The sequence below is a fragment of the Carya illinoinensis genome, chromosome 1, assembly GCF_018687715.1.
Source record: "Carya illinoinensis cultivar Pawnee chromosome 1, C.illinoinensisPawnee_v1, whole genome shotgun sequence".
In the NCBI taxonomy this organism is placed as follows: domain Eukaryota; kingdom Viridiplantae; phylum Streptophyta; class Magnoliopsida; order Fagales; family Juglandaceae; genus Carya; species Carya illinoinensis.
This window is the reverse complement of record NC_056752.1, coordinates 38,496,464-38,517,352: the sequence shown is the minus strand read 5'-3', so window position 1 is coordinate 38,517,352 and position 20,889 is coordinate 38,496,464. Positions and strand designations below refer to the sequence as shown.

Genomic DNA, 20,889 nt, shown 5'->3' with positions numbered 1-20,889 from the left:
GACTCTAGATGGTGCTCTTTTTGGTGCATTTATGATCTGCATTGGGCATTATGTTCTTGGTCGTTTGGGGTGTTTGTGGAATTGACTCTGCTTTGTGCCAATGTAGTAATCGAGAAAACAAAATACTTTCTGGGTGTTTTATGTTGTCTGTGGGCAGATTGGGGGGGATCCTTGAATTAACTGTGTCTTGGGTAGAAAATTACAGAAAATCTTTATGTAGACTTGAAAAGTTACTGGCACGCATTACATGACAGAATCTTTATGACTGTTAGAAACCTTAGGCATACCGTCTTTATGCTGTTAAAAGTTGTAGAACAGAACTTGTTCACGTGGTCATATATATTGACCATGGAAAAGAAGGATACAATTTTACAATAGAGATCTTCTCCAATAACCTTTTGTGGAGTAATTATATCTCACGGAGATTATAAATTGAACGACAAAATTCAGGAGGAAGAAAATGTTGACTTGCACTATCTTCCAAACTCTCGAGTTGCTCAATCAATCGTAATCGCCACATAAAAAGGTTTGAGCTTGGGACCCAGCCAGCCAGAGTCTCTCCAATTGTAATTGATAAAGGTACGTAAAATTGCTTTCGTGTATCTCATGATCTGTAATAGTCATCTTAGAGTATCTCCAACCGGTACTTTTCCCTATAATTTGATGAAAATTTTAGGGATATGTTTAAAATTATCTCTACATTCGGATTCCTATTTGGAGAAAGTGTTTGTGAGATGTACAGTGATTCTTCATATTTGGAGAGCTACTGTACATCTCTAAATTATTTTTTATCAATATTTTATTTTAATTATTTACACTTTCTATTATATTTATTTACTTCCAATCATTTACACTTTTTATCATACTCATATTTATTATAGTTTTAAATAATTATTTTAAAAATAATTTAAATAATTACGAAAAAAAAAAATTATTTATAAAAATATTATCATACCCACAAAAAATAATTTAAATTTTTTGTTTAAAATATTCACTAGAGTAATAATTCAAAACATAAGAAAAAGTATTGAATAGTTGAATTTGTAAATAGAAGTGAAAGAAAAAAATAATAAAATAGATAAATATTGTTTTAATAGAATACAGAAATGATAGTAAATGAGATGTAGGAAGTTTTTGAAAGATAAGTAGAATTTAGGAAAAATTTTTAGGAAATGTCATTTATAATTAAATTATAGAAAATTTTATGGGAAACTAATACGAATGCTCTTATAAAATTAAGCTGCCGGCAGAAGATGGGTAAACCGTTAGTTGTACACAAGTACTCCCTCTTTAAGAAAAAGAAAACCAAATTCGGAGAAACCAAAGTGAAAAATCAGACATACCTTTGCTTTCTAGGCTGCAAAATCCCCCCTCACAGCTTCAAATTGGAAGGTTATCAAGGCGTCCTCAGAAAATATGCTTATTTTTGTCATCAGATTGGACAATCAGCTCTCAAAGATTACATGGCATCACCCCCATCCGCTATGAAAGACTTTGGACTCATCCGTAACTTTGAACAAGTTTATAGGCTTAATTGCAAAGCACAATACTGATCAAAGGTAATTCAAGCCTGTTTGTTCCCCCCACCGCCCCACTCTGAAATAGTAAATAAATTTTAAAAAATGACAAACACATCACATTTAGCAACATTTTACACAAAAATATTTTAAAGGATGGGCATTTTTATAAATTACATTATAAAATTAACATAATTTTACAAAAATACCCTTATTTTACAATATGTATTGTGTAAATTGTTGTCAAAATATTGTGCCTATATCATTTCTCATAAATTTTTATCTTTCTTTCTTCCTTACTTTCTAGATTTTATTAATATCAATAATATAAACCACTTGTTTTCAATTTTTTTTTTTTAATCAAACTAGTCCTACTTTTTTGCATGATACAAATCTCGCCACGTGTCCCAACAAACTAGTCAGATGATTTCAAATGATGTCCTGTCACTACAAGAAAAATGGCCTTTTGCGACTAATTTATAGCGGCGAAAAGACTATTAGCAACTAATTTTAGTTGCTAATAGTCTTTTCGCCGTTATAAATTAGTCGCAAAAGGCCATTTTTCTTGTAGTGTGTATCTGAAAATTGAAATCTATACAAAATAAAAAATAAAAAAACCATTAACAAATATTTGCCATGACAAGAATGGGCAGTGGTGGATCCGAATGATGGGGTAGAGGTTCCTCCTCCTGTACAAGTACATCGTTCCCTCAGGCTCTCATCCCTATGTGTCCACCATTTTCCATAATTTTTTAATTGGGCGTCTTTTGTCTCTTTTTATGATGTTTTGATTGTTAGGATACGTGTTGAGAGATTTCTATGAAGTTCGTGGACAGATGAACCAAATTATCAACCTATTCGAAATTGAAAACCGACAAGTTGTTAAAATATAAATTTGTGAATCAGGGACGTTTCGAGTTCTCCTTTTGTTTTTTAGTTTTTACCTTAACATTTTGTTAATTATGACTGTCTTCAAGTGACTGTAAGGAACTGATCTATCTCTCCTTTTCTTTTAACTCTTAGATAATATCCAATAAATCATCTGCTTTTTTATTACATATATATATATTAGAGAAACCGACTGATCTTTTGCGTGGTAGGCAGGCATGGTCTTTATATATATGACACTGTTTTCTGTGTGCGTGTGCGTGTTTTTATTTCATTTATCGATCATTTAGCAGGTTTCACTTTTTCTAATTTTAAGAATGTTATTTAATCAATCTTAAGGGACGTCTCGATAGGTAAATTTACTCCTTACGTTATTGGTGGGGGTTAATTAGTTCGTAACCCTCGAATTATTACATGATGCTTCAATTAGTGTGTGTAGCGTGTAGGATTCTATATTCGTTAGCGAACTAAAAAAAATCATCCATGTTGTTTCCGGGAACAAGATGCCTTTGGCATCTATATATATATATATATATATATATATATGTATAGTTGCAGGAATATATAGGGATTGAAGGAATATTTAGGAAATGTCATTGGAAGTCAATTTCCCACAACCCCAAAAATACGTTGATCACTTTATTGCATGCATGCTGTGGCTCAAGACTTTTTGATAAAATCTATCTCACACAATAATGACAGAGGGAGATGGTTCTATTATATAGAAAGTTACAATTGACTTTATATGTAAGAGTAAAGTTATAACCACCAAGTCAAGATCTAAATTCGGATCTCTTTTTTTAATCACCAAGTAAAAAAAAAAAAAAAAATTACATCTGGACAAACTATTAGGACCCAATTTCGGTGGATTTAGCATTTCTGTACATGTAAAGAAAATATATACAAGGAAATGTAATATTGTACATGTCTAAAATAGAGAATATCAGAAAGGGAATATAAAATATTCATGGGTTGATGAGTTGTAAAGAATTTTTGCAAGTGGTTTGGTGAAAATATTTGCAAGCTGAAGTGAAGATGGAACAAACCAAGTTTCTAGAGCACCAATTGCAACTTGTTCAGGCACATAATGAATATCAAGTTCAATGTGCTTTGTTCGAGCGTGTAGTACTGGGTTAACGGACAGTTGAAGTGCGCTCAAGTTATCACAATGAAGTATTGGTGGGTTGGAAAAAGGTATGTGAAGGTCCTATAGAAGAAATACAAACTAGGTGAGTTCGGTAGCGGTTGAAGCCATGGATCTATACTCAGTTTCAGCACTAGATCAAGCAATAGTGGACTGCTTTTTGGCACTCCACAGGATATAGTTCACGCCTAGAAATGTGCAGAAGCCAGTGGTTGAATGGCGAGTAAGCGGACATCCAGCCCAATCGACATAAAAAATGCATAGAGATCAAGTGTGCTTGAGGCAATGGTGCGGAAGCTAAAATTGAGAGTACCATGCACGTAACATAAAATCCTTTTAACAAGTTGGAAATGAGCAACAGTTAGTGCATGCATGAACTGATACACAAAGTTCACGCTATATGAGAGATTTCATTTTGTGAAAGTCAGATAATGAAGTCCTCCAACAAGTCGTCGGTAGTGAGTTGGATCACAATATGGTTCAGTAGAGGAGGTTGTTCAACCCTTAGATGGCATTGGATTTGGAGTGGCTGTGGGTTTTCATTCACCCATAGAAGCATGGTCTTGTAGCTCTCGAGTGTAACAAGCTTGAGAAAGAGTGAGTCCTTGAGTAGTGCGATGTACTTTAATGCTGAGGAAATGATGAAGTGAACCCCAAGTCTTTAAGAAAAAATTCCATAGCAAGTTGGGAAATAAGCCATTAAATCTGAGTGAGATTGTCACCAGTAATGATGTCATCAACATATAACATGAACACAAGAAGACCATGATCAGAGTGGCAAATAAATAGGCTGGGGTTGATGGTACTACATTGGAATCAAAGTTGAAGGAGGAAAGTATTAAGACCATCAAACCATGCGTGAGGTGATTGTTTGAGGCTATATAATTGTGGTGGGGGGGGGGGGGGGGGGCCACTTATTTGCAAGCATGTGCTTTAATTGTAGACATGTGAGGGGCGATCAGGGTTGACGAAGCCTAATGGTTGTTGCATGTATACCGGAGTTGTAAGATACCCATGCATGAATGCATTTCTGACGCCAAGCTAAAGGATTACCCATCCTATGATCACGACAAGGGTGAGGACAATATGTATGCATGCTGGTTTAATCACAAGGGAAAAGGTTTCGTGGAAGTCAAGTCCATCCACTTGGTGGAAACCTTTGGCAACTAACCGTGCCTTGAAGAGCTCTGCAGAGTTGTCTGGTTGGAGTTTTACTTTGTAAATCCATTTGCAGCTGACGATATTCATATTGGGTTGATGAGAGACTAGAGTCGAAGTCTTATTCTTGGCAAGGGCATTAAGTTCTTCATGCATAGCTGGTAGCCAATAGGGTGTTCTTGAGCAACTATAATCGTGCAAGGCACAATTGGAATTGAGAAAGATAGTGCAACATGAAGATTGAGATCTTTTGGATTTGTTTTATGAATCCTAGCTTTGGCTTGAGTCATCATTTGGCGAGGATGAGATTGTACCGCCTATGGTGAAGTATTCAACTCAGGAGCTGTGACATGGGATTCATTTGGAGTTACAGCAGGTTCTGAAATATGAAGTCATTTGCTGGTGCAGAAGTGCTTGGAGGAGCCATCGTTGGTGGAGCATATGCTGACAGAGGTACAGTTATTAAAGGAGATGCAGTACTCAGATGATATTCTCAATCTGAGAAGGATGAAAGAAGTTGAATGATTATGCATTCTTTTTGTATTTTGAGTGAAGTATGCCACTTGGGGAGGAGAAGGTGCATCCATCTTGTTACGTTTGGTGTAGCTTTCTAACATAGTAATGCGATCTGAGTAAGAGGGCATATGTGGACGCATCATAGTAGTTGTAACCACCTGGTATTCTTTGCTGAGGCTATTGAGGAGCCATCATGATTTTTTGTGATTTGAGACGAGCTTTCCAATAGCTGAGAGATCATTGCAAATGGTCTTAAAATGTCGTAGTTATACCAATAAAGAATTAGTACCATGAGAAATACAGGTGAGCCGTTGCTTGAGAGCTAGGATGTGATCAGAGGAGTTGCACGCAAAAGAATGCAACAGAGCATGCCATACTTCAATTGCAGTGTTGAGGTCGACAACAATGCTAAGAACTTCTTTTGAAAGGGTGGCAGTGATCTAGCCTTTAACAAGCAGAATAGTCTTTTGCCACTATAGAAAGATAAGGTTTGGAATGGATTCAACCGAGTCATCTTCAATGGAGGAAGGTGGTTGTTGAATTTCAACATTTACAAAACTCTAGAGATCATAACTCTCTAGAATGTTGAGCATTTGCATTTTTCATAAAAGGAAATTCGTGGGTGTGAGGTGAAGAGAGACAAAGTTTATAACATTTTGTGTCACGGGGTATGGATATTTAGTGGGTGAAGTAAAGAAAAGGAAAGATGGTGAGGAGGGACAAAAAAATTTCACTCCGAGTGTCACTCTATGACTCTTGATAACATGAAATCTTTTGATAGAATTTGTCTCACACAATGATGACAGAGGGAGATAATAATTCAATTATATAGACAAGTTATAATTGAATTTACATGTAAAGAAAATATATACAAGAAAAGTAATGTTGTATATTGCTGAGTTGTAAATTGCTGACATCTTGTTGCTTATTGCTGTCAGTGATCACTTAAATTAATTCTCCTTTTTTAAGAGTCAAGTAGATTGTACAAAAAGCGACTGGCCAAATGATTAATCATGATGATGGTTGTTTAACTTACGAACTTTAACTTACATCCAATAAAATTTTTATAATTTGTCCTATTTTTCAAATCTCGTCTATTTAATTTTTGACCGAATCTATCAAACAATTTTTTTTTTTCGTACTGAATGCAAAAAATACAAAATTCGATCAAAACTGTTAACTTAAATATCAATTAGCCCAATATTGATACGAGTATTGCTATTATGCCGTCTTATAACATTGGTATTGGTTTATTTATATATAAATATAAATAAATATTTATATAATTAGATCATTAAATTGATTATATTGAATTATAGATATAAAAATATTTTTATAGTTATGAATATTGTCAATACATATTTAGAGATATACCATTCACCCATCAAATGTTATTTTATAAATTTTTTCTCTCTTCTCTCCTTCTCTCTCGCAATCCTTTCCACTTCTCTTTCCCTCAACAACACAATAGAACCTCCATCTTTACATGACAAAGAAACATGACAAAACTCTCAATGTGAGAGATTTTCTTAAATGGCAAAGAGAATCTTTAAAATATATGATTATGCATTTGCATATAGAGAAAGCAATATTTTAGTTAAACAGTTCACTGTCTTATTACTATGACACTCACGAGATTTATTAAAAAAATAAAAAATATATTCAGTATAAAATAGTGTTCAAAACACACAAAAAGAATAAAAAAGTTATGCTTGACCACTAAGAATTCTCATATGAGAATTTTGAGTTTTAAGATTAAATATTAAAATATTATATTTTAATGTTATTATTATTTTAAAATTTGAAAAAATAAGGATAAAGTTTAATTGTTTATTATATTTTATATGAAGATTTAAAAAAATTATAATGATGAGATGAAAATTTTATATTTAAAATAAGAATTTCATGTGATCAAACAGCAACTAAAACTGAAAACTTAAATTTTCTATACCAGTTTTATGTTTCTATCTTTAATTTATTTTAATAAGCGGATAAAATTGAAAGAACTATTTATATTCGATGGTCGTTTTAATTTATTAAGTCATGGCATAGGTAATAGTGGACGTGGACAAAGACACACCACGTACCACACCAGTCATCAAGTCAACAGCGCCTATTGCCTAAGCATATTCCTAGAAAAGTGGCCCATAATATCAGCCTCATGAGCCATGGACCACAATTCCACGGTCTGTGTTATGCCAATTCCACGGTCGAAAGCGATACTCCTCTGCTCATCGATCCATAGTCTTTTTCATTTCTATTAATTAATAGACCCTCCTTGTCGTCATTGAAATTAAATGAATCTTAGACAAAAATATAATTAAGTTCCAGCTTGTCAAAATAAAGATATATTCAGAAAACAGAACAATTCAGCTAATGTGATACATGACATCGTGATACATAGTAGTCACATCTGCTCTTTTTATTTATTTATTTATTTATTTATTTATTCAACTATTAATGTGATGCATGTTATATTGGCGTTATTATGTTACATAAATATTAGTCTTAAAATACTTTGGCTATCAAAGAATTTTATAAAAATAATTCTATAAATTATCGACGTAATTAGATGTGATATATTAGATTGTAAAATTATTTTTATTATAAAAATATATTTAAATATATCACATAAAACTATATTAATTTATAAATTTATTTTTATAAAATTTCTTTATAATAATTTTGTTAAGAGGTCCCCCCGGCTGGCCCAAACAGAGAGGCTTGAGCTAGCCAGATGAACCCTGGGCAGTGGAGGGACTTTAGTCTCAAAGAAAGAGGAACAGTGGATGCTCGGGTCTCCTCCTGTGGCACCAGACCTCGAGGGGGTAGAATCAACAAGTAGCCCTCCAAGTGGAAGACTCGAGATCATCTGACAACAAGCAAGGAGGGAGGCGCAATTTAATGTATCACACTCGTGCCAGATAAACGGGACAGAGGCCACGCCGTATTAAATGCACCTCCTAATGGGCCACGCCGCGTTAAATAAGTATGGCTGGAAAACCTATGGAGCCACACCAGAACCTAAGTATAAAAATGACTCACATGCATTTTTATTGCTCTCTTGTATATTTCTTACAAAGTATTTTACTGATTTTGGTATCGGAGGCTCTCTCGACCATACCACCATGGCTGTCGTCTCTTGGTGTTTTCTCAATGTTTGTAGGCTTAAAATTGAAGACCCAAGCTGCTAAATGATTGGCCCAAAAAACATACGAAACACGATGTCAGCAAATTGAATTGCTTCTCATGCATGATGCATGCGTGGTCCATTAGGACCCTCCCTCCCTTCCACGGAGTTATTTTATCGATTCCAAACCATACGAAAATTAAAGAAGAAACAAACAAATAGACTGAGACACCAATGCCCAAACAAATTGGTAGGTCACATAGCTCAAAGTGAAGCGGTACTTGAAGATAGTGGGTGTGTTGGTAAGGATATGAGGGATATTTATAATTATTAATAGAAAAATTTATTTGTAAGTGATTTTGCGTATCAATATGCATACTCATCCAATATGATTGATCAGAAAGTCAGATTTTAATAAAAATTATACTAATTTGAATTTTGAATATGAAGGCAACAATATTGGTAGTATACAAATTTATTTATATGTAGTGAAACTCTCAGTTAATAACCCTAAAAAACTTCTGAGTATAATTATTTTTTAACTATCTGTTTTAACTGAAAAATCAAACTCCGATCTTGTATTTTTTAACTATCTGTTTTAACTGAAAAATCAAACTCCGATCGTGTATTTTATTAATTCTTTAACGATTAAAAGCTATTAACCTCGTGATTAACTCAACTAATGTCTAAAGCTTAAATGAACAAAGAAACTATAAAACATTATACCCGATTATACACATGACTCATTAAAGAAAGTGGACATTTAATAAAAAAAAACATAATAAACAAAAATATTTTCTTAATTATTAAATAAAAAAATTAAATGGAAAAAATATCTCAGAGTACGTCTCGTTGGCCAAGCATTTTTCATAAAAAAAAAAAAGAAAAAAGAAAAAAGAAAAAAAAAAGGGTTCATTTTGTCCGGTTCCATGAATGTATACACGAGATCCGAAGAACCTTTGAGAAGGGGAAACAAAATAAAACCTGAATAAGTCTGAATGCAGTCGGGGATCTCAAACGGCGCACAGTCGGCTCAGTCAAGTCGCTGAAATGGCACCCTTTAAACAACACGGCATCGTTTCATTAATAGGAGAAACGTTACAGAGCTCCCACCCATATCCCTTCGCATATCCTTAGGTTACAGACTTCCCACCCATATCTCTTCGCATTCTCTCGTGCCTCTGTCCATCCATCTCCATTGGAGACTGAATCTCCTCAGCAGCCCGAAGCCTTGGTTTCTTTCAGCACTCCCTTATTTGGTTTCTTTCAGCACTTCCTCTCGTGGTTGTCTCTCAGCCGTAACCATCTCTCCCATTTCGGGATATGTAAAATATTAACGCATGAAGGTAAAATTTTTAGGGGTTTTACACCGTCTCACTTCTCTAAATATTCTATGTTATTTTACATATCATAGCACTTATTTGATTTCATAGATATTGTTTGAAATCTGGTATTTGACGAAATCTGTGTTGATATCCTAATTTCTGGTTCTGTGATGATGCCCTAATTTGGCAAGGTAAAATTTTTAGGGGTTTTACACCATTTCACTTCTCTAAACATTCTATGTTATTTTACATATCATAGCACTTATTTGATTTCATAGATATTTTTTGAAATCTGGTATTTGACGAAATCTGTGTTGATATCCATTCCCTCAACTGTGATGATGCCCTAATTTAAGGTAAAATTTTTAGGAGTTTTACACCGTTTCACTTCTCTAAACATTCTATGTTATTTTACATATAATAGCACTTATTTGATTTCATAGATATTGTTTGAAATCTGGTATTTGACGAAATCTGTGTTGATATCCATTCCCGTTTCTGTGATGATGCCCTAATTTGGCAAGGTGCATATTTGTGCTAATCTGTATTTTTCCAAACCCTTGTATTTTTCCAAACCCCGTTTCTGTGATGATGCCCTAAACTTTTTTTTTACAATATCTCAGTCTCTGATATGTTTGTTAGATTAAAATTTTTTTTTGTCCTTCCCTTAGTTTCATGAGAATTTTAGTGTGACTGAAGTTATTTTCTTATATGTAAATCTAATGATATGCCACTGTGTTGGGAAAAAATCACACTCTGTCGCCATTAAGTATATGCCATTGGATTTCATATGCCCTAATGTCTCCTTGTTGATAACCTTGAAGATGGAAGTTTAGCATGTTCTATCTCTTGTAGCTCTTAATTTGTCACTTTCAACTTATATAGTTTTGGAATCACTTATCAAAAATAAAAAATAAAAACAATGAATTTGAGCAACATAACAAATACCAAAGATGGAACTCTTGAAATCCCTATCATGTGGAATTTTAGCACGTGTGTGTTTTGATATGCCTGCCTTTCCATTATGACTATATCATATGTTAGAATGTCGTCGTCGTCATCATCACTGTGTTCTTCATCATTTGATATATGTAATTTGGGTCAACTATTGTGCTTCTGCAAGCTTGATGCGACATTGAGATACTCAAGTACAAAGAGAAATCCAAACCGACCATTTTTTGGCTGTCCAAAATACAATACAAAGGTAAATACATTTGTTTATGGGCAGAACTTTATTAAATTGATTAATATGTGTAGATCTAACATTCTTTACTCTTATGTATAAAATAAATAGGGATTACCTTACTGCAAGTATTTCAAGTGGGCAGATGGTGATCAATGCAGGGAGTTGGATCTACAAGCAAGACTAAATGAAGTGGAAAGGAAGGAGAAAGAGGTGGAGAAGAGACTTAGCGATATCGAGAAGATGGAGATTGAGCTCCGTAAGAGAGCGACGGAGATTGAGAAGAAAGAGATGGTGCAATCGACTAGAGATGAGGCACTTTTGAAGAAGGAGTTGGTGCTTCTTGAGCAAGAAGCTAGAATAAGACGGTCACGCACGCTGCTCCGAGTGTATTGGGCTTTTGTAATTGGTGTTTTTTTTTTCTTGGTGACTTAGTAAAAATGTAGTTGGTGTAACTAGTTTAAGTATTAGAAGTTTGTTTAGATTGTAATGTAAATGCAATGTAAATATGAACTTGGCCTGGATTTGATGTTTAAAATTTGGGGAAACTGCCCCTTTCTTGTATTTTTTTTTTTTTTTTAGTTCTAGGGAAACTGCCCCTTGTGGAACTTTATTATGAAACCTGGGGAAGCTCCAGAAAACATGTAAATGGTCTTGTTTCATGCAAGATCTTGTTCTTGTAAAAGCTATGGGGTTAATGTAAGAGATTGCAGCAGGGGCTGCTAATTTTCTGTTATTACCTATCCAATTTTCAGATTATGCATTTTGGGTCTGTTGTTATTGCTCTCTTGACAGGGTCTTATTCCCCATTGGATTGAGATGTATTTGATCTGAAATAATTACATAGGATGGGCAGAACATTTTAATATAACAAATATGCAGTATTTAATCTGAATTACTGACCAGTGATGACTTCTGCAAGATAGAGTCCAATTCTTTCTTTTCTACTCGCTTTGAGTTTATTTGGATGGCCAATCAAGCAAGCTGTTAATATCATACAGGTAACTATCAATGTCTTTGTAACTTCTATTGGGGCTACATTAATACCTTTATAACTTCTAGAAGAACTCCTGTCCACCTAAATTATATTTTGAAAATCAAGACATTTAAATAAAAAAGCAAAATAGCATCTTCTTTTCCTGAAGAGGATCAATGCTAGATTAATTTTTTATGCCAAAAATCATAATACATGGCTCAGAATGAATGCTAGATTCAATAATCGAGTATGTATGATTGAAATGTTACTTTTTTGTTACTTATAATTAGATCCATTTTTAATTTTTTTTTTTTTAGCTGCAGTTATATTGTATTCTTTCTGGTGGTAATAAAAAATGCATGTTTATATTTAGTGAACGAGTATAACAATCACAAACAGACCAACAAATAGACCAAAACTTACATTTTCAGAAGATGACCCACACGACACCCACACCAGAACACCACGAAACCCAAGCGATATTGTATTCTTTCTGGGATCTTGGTGAATGGTGACTTTATTGTGTATAGTGGTGGTAATAAAAATCACAAACTTATAAAAAATGCATGTTTATATTTAGTAAACGAGTATAACAATCACAGACCGCAACAATGCTTTGTCTAAAAGGCCGCAACAATGCTTTGTCTAAAAGGCCGTAATAAAAATCACAAACTTATAAAAAATGCATGTTTATAAAAATCACAAACTTATAAAAAATGCATGTTTATATTTAGTGACCGAGTATAACAATCACAGACCAAAACTTACCTTTTCAAAAGATGACCCACACGACACCCACACCAGAGCACCACGAAACCCAAGCTTCAGACCACGAGCACGAATTTTTCAGATCTCAGACCACTTCCAACTATCAGACCAAATTACACGAAATCTTTCTCACATAGATCGTCTCCAGCGCACATGTCCGTAGCATAATTTCTGTGAACGTGACGAGCTCAGTTGCAGAATGAAAAGGCGAAGCGGGAACCTTTTTTTTTTAAGCTTTTCTTTCTATTTCAGGTGGTGTTGTCTAATTCGGGATATTGCTTCTATTTTGGGGGCAATATAGGATTTTCAATTTCGGAGCAATCTAAACACGTGATTGCTGAGTTGGTAACTGCAGGGCGACTGCGTTGCCCGACTGTCCGTAGCATTGTTGATAAAACCTTGTGGTCTAAACCAAACAGTCCACAAGCGCACAAAAAAAACCAAGACCGACTGCTAAGACATATGATGATGTCAGCACATACGTGAAAAGTCATGCAAATCCCACGTGGGCAGTGACTCTGTTCCCCTCAACTCTTGTAGCCCAAGTCATTTATGCTTCCAAACACATGGGCCCCCACCCTCAACTCTTTCTTCGTTTTTTCTCCGCTATTTTTTATTCATTTTTTTTGTGGACTTGTTTGGTTCGTGTGCGCTGGATGATTTACCCTGAAACTTCCTGCTTCAAAAGTGAAACAACCTCCTCTATATTCATTATTATATATACAACGCGATCCCTAAAACCTCTTACTTTCTCATTCTCAGAAGCCGCTTCTCCATTCTCATTTGCATTCCATATTCCTCCTCGTTCTGAGCGGTGCGACCAAACAATGTGTCCTTCTGGTACGGCCCAACGCGCCGTTGCCGTGGCCAGTTTGAGCACGGACTTGCGGTCGGCTTTCGACGTGCTCGACGCCGACTGCGACGGGAAGATCAGCCGTGACGACCTTCGCACGTTCTACGCGGGGTTTACGAGCGGAATTGCCGACGAAGAGGCTATAAAGTCGATGATATCGGTGGCGGACTCGAACAGAGACGGGTTCGTGGAGTACGAAGAGTTCGAACGCGTTTTGGGGGCTCGGAGAGGGTCATCAACGGCGGGTCGTCGCGGCGGTGGGGTTATGGAGGACGTGTTTAGGATGATGGACAAGGATGGGGATGGGAAGCTGAGCCACGAAGATCTGAAGAGCTATATGCAGTGGGCTGGGTTCTCTGCCAGCGACGCAGATATCAGAGCTATGATCGCGTTGGGCGGTGGCGGTGATGAAAAGGACGGCGTTTCCTACGATGGTTTGCTCAAGATATTGGCCATTGATTTTGTCGGTTAGGCACCGCTGCCAAGTGCCACCTAAGCTTCCTAGCTGTCGTTGAATTTTTCAGCGTGTTTCCTGAATTTTTAAACTCTCGTATTATATTCGATCTCTTCTCTCCTCTCCCCTTCATTACCGTGGGGTTGGGTTTTTATCATTCGAACGTCACGAGGCATAAGATTTGAAAAAGAACAATTCTCCTATCATCCTCTACACACTTATTTTGATTTTTGATTTTGTAAGTATATTATGTAAGAAAGTTGTGTAGAAGAAGTAAATTAATTTAGTAGAAATAAAATAAAATATTATAAAAAATAAAAATAATGGCAATATTAGAAAAACGACAGAGAAAGATATTCGTGCAGCCTTCTACGACCGACGGAGATTCTAATGGCAATGTAATTTATTTTGTAGCTATTTCCCATATGTTGTTTTTGAGCAACTTGTCTGAACTGTTCGTTGTGATTTCTTGCTGTTCGTAATTTGTACTACTCTTTAATTTAATTTAATTACGAATTTGCCGAATAAAATTAGCAAGTTTTGTTAAGTACCACAACACGATTATTGGTATTAACCACACAAGTAATTCGAAATCAAAGTATATCACATATACGTAGTTACACCGACGAAAATGCTCCAAAAATACATTAGCCAAGATTATGATATTTATGAACAGTCACTTGTTTGACCTGAATTGTCAGACCAAATCAATCTCTCCTACCTTCCTGTACTCGCTCCCTTATTGACCGGTAATGTATTATACATAGATCGTCGGGGTTCATCTCCAGGAGTTCATTACTGCCAAAAAGTAGATCTACTACGGTAAGTGAACAGATCACTACATAAAAATTGCAAGTATAACAGATTACCTGCCGTCAAGTTGGAAAGGCCCCAAAAACCTCCTGCTTTTGCAAACAACGAAGGTGTCCAAATGCGGCTCCGGCACTGAAAAATGGCAATAAAGCAACCGTTAAGTATTCCAGGTGCAATATGTAGTTAGTCTTCCCAGTGGTTACAACCAAAGCCAGCCGAATCCATCCAAGTCAACCCGAGTCAATAGCCCATAAACTTTATCAAGAAGATCACAGAGCAAAGGGAGAAAAGTTTGGGAAAAGGAAAAAGCCTCTAGATGTACTTGTTTCTTCATCATCAAATATTACAATCCGAACTACGTGAGAAGTCAGAAGTGGATTACTTCTGGCCATATATACATTATCCAAACAGTCCCAACAAAACCCAGTTCCATTTTTGGAAAAATTTGAGAGTAATGATCACAGAAACAAAAAGAGAACAGAGAAGTTGCGTATAGCCAGGGCAGTACTAATTTGGACGAGATAAAACTCATCTATGCCTAGAAACACATATATTGCTGAATCTTCAAGACTTTAAAATGAGAATTATTAAAGCCTCTAAGGTCTCATTTAGATAGTGAAAGTGTTTTATCTCATTTCATCATTACAACTATCATAAATTTTTACACAAAATATAATAAACAATTCAATTTTTTCAAATTTCAAAACAATAATAATATTAAAAACTAATATTCTAAACAATATTTTAATTTTCATATAAAATCATTTTATTTCATCTCACTATCCAAACTGTACCTAAATCAAACCAAAAAAAGGGTGCAGATTAACAGACCAATTGGCTATAATGCAGTTATGCATGACAAATACATATAGCAAAGTATATACCATAGACTATAAAGAGATCCCATAGAACTCTTGTTGATGTGAAGGAGGCGATGTGCCTTTGTGAAATTAACACTTGTCTCAAAAGTTTAAACTGATAGAAAGAGATAGATTTTATTATTTATTTTATATTTAGTACTCTTCCCCACTTGTAGATCAAGTTCCTTAATAAGTGAACCCAACATATAAAATATTTAATTAAATATGATAAAATGCAAAATCATAATTCAAATTCAAGACCTCTATTCTAATGCCGTGTGAAATTATCATTTATTCTAAAAATTTAAACACGAGAAAAGATAAAATCTTTTATTTATTTTATCTCTTAATACTACACACTCCAGTTCGCATACTTTTTTTTTTTTTTTTGAATTCAACCATCTCCTTTATTCTTGACAATATCTCAATTACATTTCTCTCTCAACACAATTTTCTAAATAACATTAGGTCCCTCCCCTTCTAACTCTAGAGCCAATTTAGCTAAAGAATGTGCCGTTGTATTCCCCTCTCTGAGGGTGTGTTTTATCTTCCACTCCTCCCTACCTTATGTATAGTTATCTAATATCGTGTATGATGTGTTTGAAACAAGACAAATCCTCATTGTTTCTATTTACAGCATTAACAACTGTAAGAGCATCCCTTCCATTACAACATTTCTGATGTTTAAATCATTACAAACTTCTATTGCCTTTCAAAGAGCATAGCATTCTGCCAATACTAGTTCCACCACCATTTCTTTATTCTCATAAGTAGAGAGTAAAACTTCACCTCTTCCATCTCTCAGAATGATGCCAATCCCAAAAGTCTTTGAATTTTTGTTTAAAGCTGCATCCCAATTTATCTTCACATGATAGTCATCTGGTGGTTTCCTCCATTTCTTTGGCTTCCTCACACCAGTTTTAGGACTGCATGAAATTCTTCCCAAATCATTAGCTGCATGAAATTCTTCTATGCTGATTCTAGCTAGTTTAGCAACTTTCCCTAGACTTTGGAAAACCTCTTCATATATGAGTCTATTCCTTCTTAACCAAAGGCTACGCATGATTGTTGCCACCCATTACTGGTCTACTTGACCAAGTCTACTCTGCAACTTCTTCCAAAGTTCCATGAAATATGCTTCTTCTGAGTTCCATTTTTGCACTAGGCTTTGGTCCACAAACAACACATCATTTGAAGCAGGGCAATTCCAAAGCAAATGAGTAACTGTTTCCTCTTTAGACAGACATATAGGATAGCATGGGTTATCTACGATTCCCTTGTTTGAGAGGTTTTTCTTGGTAGGCAAAATGTTATTCCCTGCCTTCCGTCGAAACATTTTCATCACCCTTAGCACTTTCATTCCCCATATGTGTTTCCAGCTCTCATCTTGTACCAATTCTGTTGAGAGTTCTCCCTTAGCTCTCATCTTTCTAAACAAGTCCACATAATATGAACTTCTGACAGTGAAATTTCCATCTTTTGTGTAACTTGGAATGGACTGCTATACTGTCTTTATTAAGACCTCTCTCCCAACCTGTGTAAGGAACTTCTTCTTCCAATTGTTGATTTTTTGCCAAATCCTCTCCTTGATGTTCCTGAATGTATTCACCCTTGACTTCCCCACCACTGCTGGTAGGTCTAGATACTTTTCATAGCTGCCACATACTCTTGTCCCAGCCTCCCATAGTATGTCCCTCTTAATGTTCTCCCCCGTGTTTGAGCTGAAAAAGATGGAGGTTTCATCCTTATTTAGGACCTGCCTTGATGCTTTCTCATAAACATGCAAGATGCCCTTTAATCTATCTCACTCATCCCTTATTGCTCTTCCAAATAGAACACAATTATATGCAAACAACATATGATTAATTCTAATCCCTCTGCTAGCCATGGCCACTCCCCTTATTTCCCCTCTATCTTTAGCTTTGTTGAACATTATATTAAGCCCTTCTGCACACAACAGATAAGGGGACAATGGGTCCCCTTGCCTCAAGCCCCTTGTGGGTGAAAAACAATTACCAGGTCTGTTGAACCCAAGATTTCAAGATTTGTGTAATTATATATCTACACATGAATTTTGATGATAATAAATGAATTCAAAGAATAAAGAAGTCTCAAGTTCAAGTTGTTTACACAATGGAGTCAAGCACATCAAGGAAACAAGCATGAGCAAGAAGGGAACAAGTTCACATTAAAATTATAGAGTAATGTTGTAAATCTCTTCAAAATTTGAGATTAGGATTAATGCTCAAAATTAATATTTTATCATAAAGCATTGAAATACATTTTCTACATGTGCATGAATATTTTTGAAAATTAAAATTGAAAATTTTGAAAGATGATTGATTGTCATCTTTCACATGTGCATACCTTGATTAAAGGGTTGAACTTTGAAAATATTAAAGATGATTGATTGTCATCTTTCACATATGCATGTTTTATTTGAATATTTTCAAAAGTGATTGATACTTTTTTAGACTTATACAAAAGGTAGATGATTTTGTTTGAAAAATTTGAAAAGTAAAGTGTGCTCCTTTTGTTATATACAAAAAGTAAAAGATTAGGTTTGAATTTTTTGAAAAGGAAAGTGTGCTCCTTTTGTCATATGCCAAAAGTAAAAGATTAGGTTTGATTTTTTTGAAAAAGTGAATGATATTGTCTTTGACATGTGAATCTTTTTAAATTTGAATATGAAGTCTCATATGCCTATAAATAGATCATTTGAGAGTTTCACATTCACAACACCAAGAGCATACAACATTCATTCAAAGCTTTTATTCTCTCTTTTCTAAGCATTGAGCCTTAATCCTTGTTCATTTTGAGAGATATAGTTTGCGCTGTATTGTTCTTATTTCACTCATTGATGAGTGTTTTCTGATAACCTACCCACTATCAGCTCTTGTATCAGAAAAAGGGTGTGTATAACCCTTGTACGTGTAGAAAGTATTCTACACGGGGAATAGTTGAATTACCACGTGTAAAGTAATTGCAAGTGTAGAGGGTGTTCTACATGGATCCTTTGTAGCAGTGTTGTTCAAAGGTGTAATAGGTTTCTATCTCCACCTGAAGGAGGTTGAATAGTGAATTTGAGAATCCTCAATTGGTAGCTTGAGGCGAGGACGTAGGCAGTGGGGCCGAACCTCGTTAACATACTGAGTTTGCTTCTCTCTTACCCTTACTCTTTATATTTATTGTTATTTCATATTTTGTTTATATTTTATATTATATATTTGATTTATAATTGTTATTTTTTTAATACAACTCAATTCACCCCCCCTCTTGTGTTAGTCATCTGGGCAACAAGGTCCTCCATTGATTAGAATTGAGTAAGTGATTGACTTGACACACCCCATTACCAGATCTGTCCACTTCTTAGTAAATCCAATCCTCTTTATTATAGTTTCTAAATAAACCCACTCTAATCGATCATACACCTTGGACATGTTTAACTTTAATGCCATGTTCCCTATTCTCCCCTTTTGCCTAGTCTTCTTGGTGTGCAGAGCTTCATATGCCACCATTATGTTGTCTGAAATCAGCCTCCCGAGAATGAATGCACTCTGGTTTAGTGAAATAATAGCATCTAACACTTTCTTCATCTTGTTAGCAATCACTTTAGACACAATTTTATACAAGACGTTTCATAGACTTATTGTTCTATAATTACTAAAAAGAACAGGCTCCTTTATCTTAGGAATCAAAAAAATATGAGTATGATTTAGGTTCTTAGAAATTGCACCACTATTAATAAAGCTCGGAACTACTTGACATACCTTCCCTCCCACTATACTCTCAATGATTTTGGTAAAACATAGCACCAAAACCATCTGGTCCTGGTGATTTAAGAGGCTCCATGTGCTTCAAAGCCTCATCCACTTCTGACTTTGTAAAAGGTTTTGAAATCTTCTCATTCATGTCTGTTGTTATCTTGCCTTCCATGTACAACAATCCTTGTTCTATGTCTCCATTTGTCGGTTCAGTTGATGCAAATAGCTCTTTGAAATAATCTTTAAAGGCAACTTCAATCTCCTCATGCTTCTCCAACACCTTTTTTCCAAGTTCCATATCTACAAGATAGTGTTCCTTCTCCTTTTTTGATTGGCACATGCATGGAAATACTTTGTATTTCTATCTCCCTCCTGGTACTAGTTCTTTTTAGCTCTTTGCCTCCAAATCTTCCATCTCCATCAGTTGCCCCAATTCTCTTTGAAAACTCTTGATCATCTCAATATTATGGCTCACTTCTTCTATTTGTAGCCTGGTCAAGTGTTTAGTTTTCTCTCTAAACTCTTTTTCCTTGTTTCCCTTTTGTTTTTTGCTTCACCTTGATAGTGTCCCACTGCACAAACTGAGCTTGTCTTGCACATCTAACATTGGCTTCCCCTGCCTCTTCCTTTATTCCATGCTTCCTCTATCACCCCCTTATAATCCTCCTCAACATCCCATGCAGCTTCATATTGAAACTCTTTTTTGCTTGCCTGATTTCCCCTCTTTTGGTTAACCATAGATAACAAAATTGGTCTATCGTCTGAGCTCCTTGCTGTCAACACTTCCAGGCATATGTCTCTATACAACTCAGGCCAGTGTGAGTTAGCCACTGCCTTGTCCAAGTGCTCTTTTGTAAAGCTTTCATCACAATGCCTGTTACGCATAGTAAACTTGTCTCCCCTCCATCCTAAATCATACAACTCCCCCTTCTCCAGTACCTCTCAGAAATTTGCCATAAGTTTCTCTTGTCTTAGTCTTCTCCCATTTTTTTCTGAGTTAGAAACAATCTAGTTGAAATCCCCCAAAACACACCAACCCACTGCATTTTCAGTTTTGAATGATAAGAGCATGTCCCATACTTCCTTCCTTTTATTGGCATTAGGCTGGCCATAAAAGCAAGTTAACAACCATTTGCCCTTTATTTCCTCATCAGTTATCCCCACATTTATATGACTTCTTGAATAATTCATTAGCTCCACTTTTAACTCCATTTTCCAAAACAAGGCTAAACCTCCTCCCCTTTTTATTGAATCCACCACCAAACAATTCTCCAGACTAACTTTTCTTTTTATACTTTCAAACTTTCCTGTTTTTAGCTTAGTTTCCATCACAAAAACTAAATTGGAACACTTTTCCTTCACCATGAGGCAAAGGTCTCGAACTGTTTGAGGGTTCCCAAACCCTTGACAGTTCCAACTAAGGATTTTTATTATAATTGGCGGGGTTGATTAACATCCTCCACCAAATCCTTTGTTGCACTCTCTTCAATTCCCTCAATATTTGTTTTAACTTTCATCTCCCCAACCAACGGCTCACCTT

General features: G+C 35.4%; 1 protein-coding gene and 1 non-coding gene across 2 annotated transcripts; one reads left to right on the top strand and one right to left on the bottom strand.

Annotated features, from left to right (window-relative positions):
- Nucleotides 1-1,403: 1,403 nt before the first annotated feature.
- On the bottom strand, nt 1,404-1,474 carry LOC122293868. Its single transcript, XR_006237377.1, has one exon. It is a non-coding gene; the product is annotated as a small nucleolar RNA R66 (small nucleolar RNA).
- An 11,772-nt stretch (nt 1,475-13,246) lies between these two features.
- LOC122317849 (calcium-binding protein CP1) lies at nt 13,247-14,118 on the top strand. The gene has a single exon (XM_043134895.1). The coding sequence runs from the start codon at nt 13,262-13,264 to the stop codon at nt 13,928-13,930; it is 669 nt and encodes a 222-aa protein (XP_042990829.1). The 5' UTR covers nt 13,247-13,261; the 3' UTR covers nt 13,931-14,118.
- Nucleotides 14,119-20,889: the final 6,771 nt, after the last annotated feature.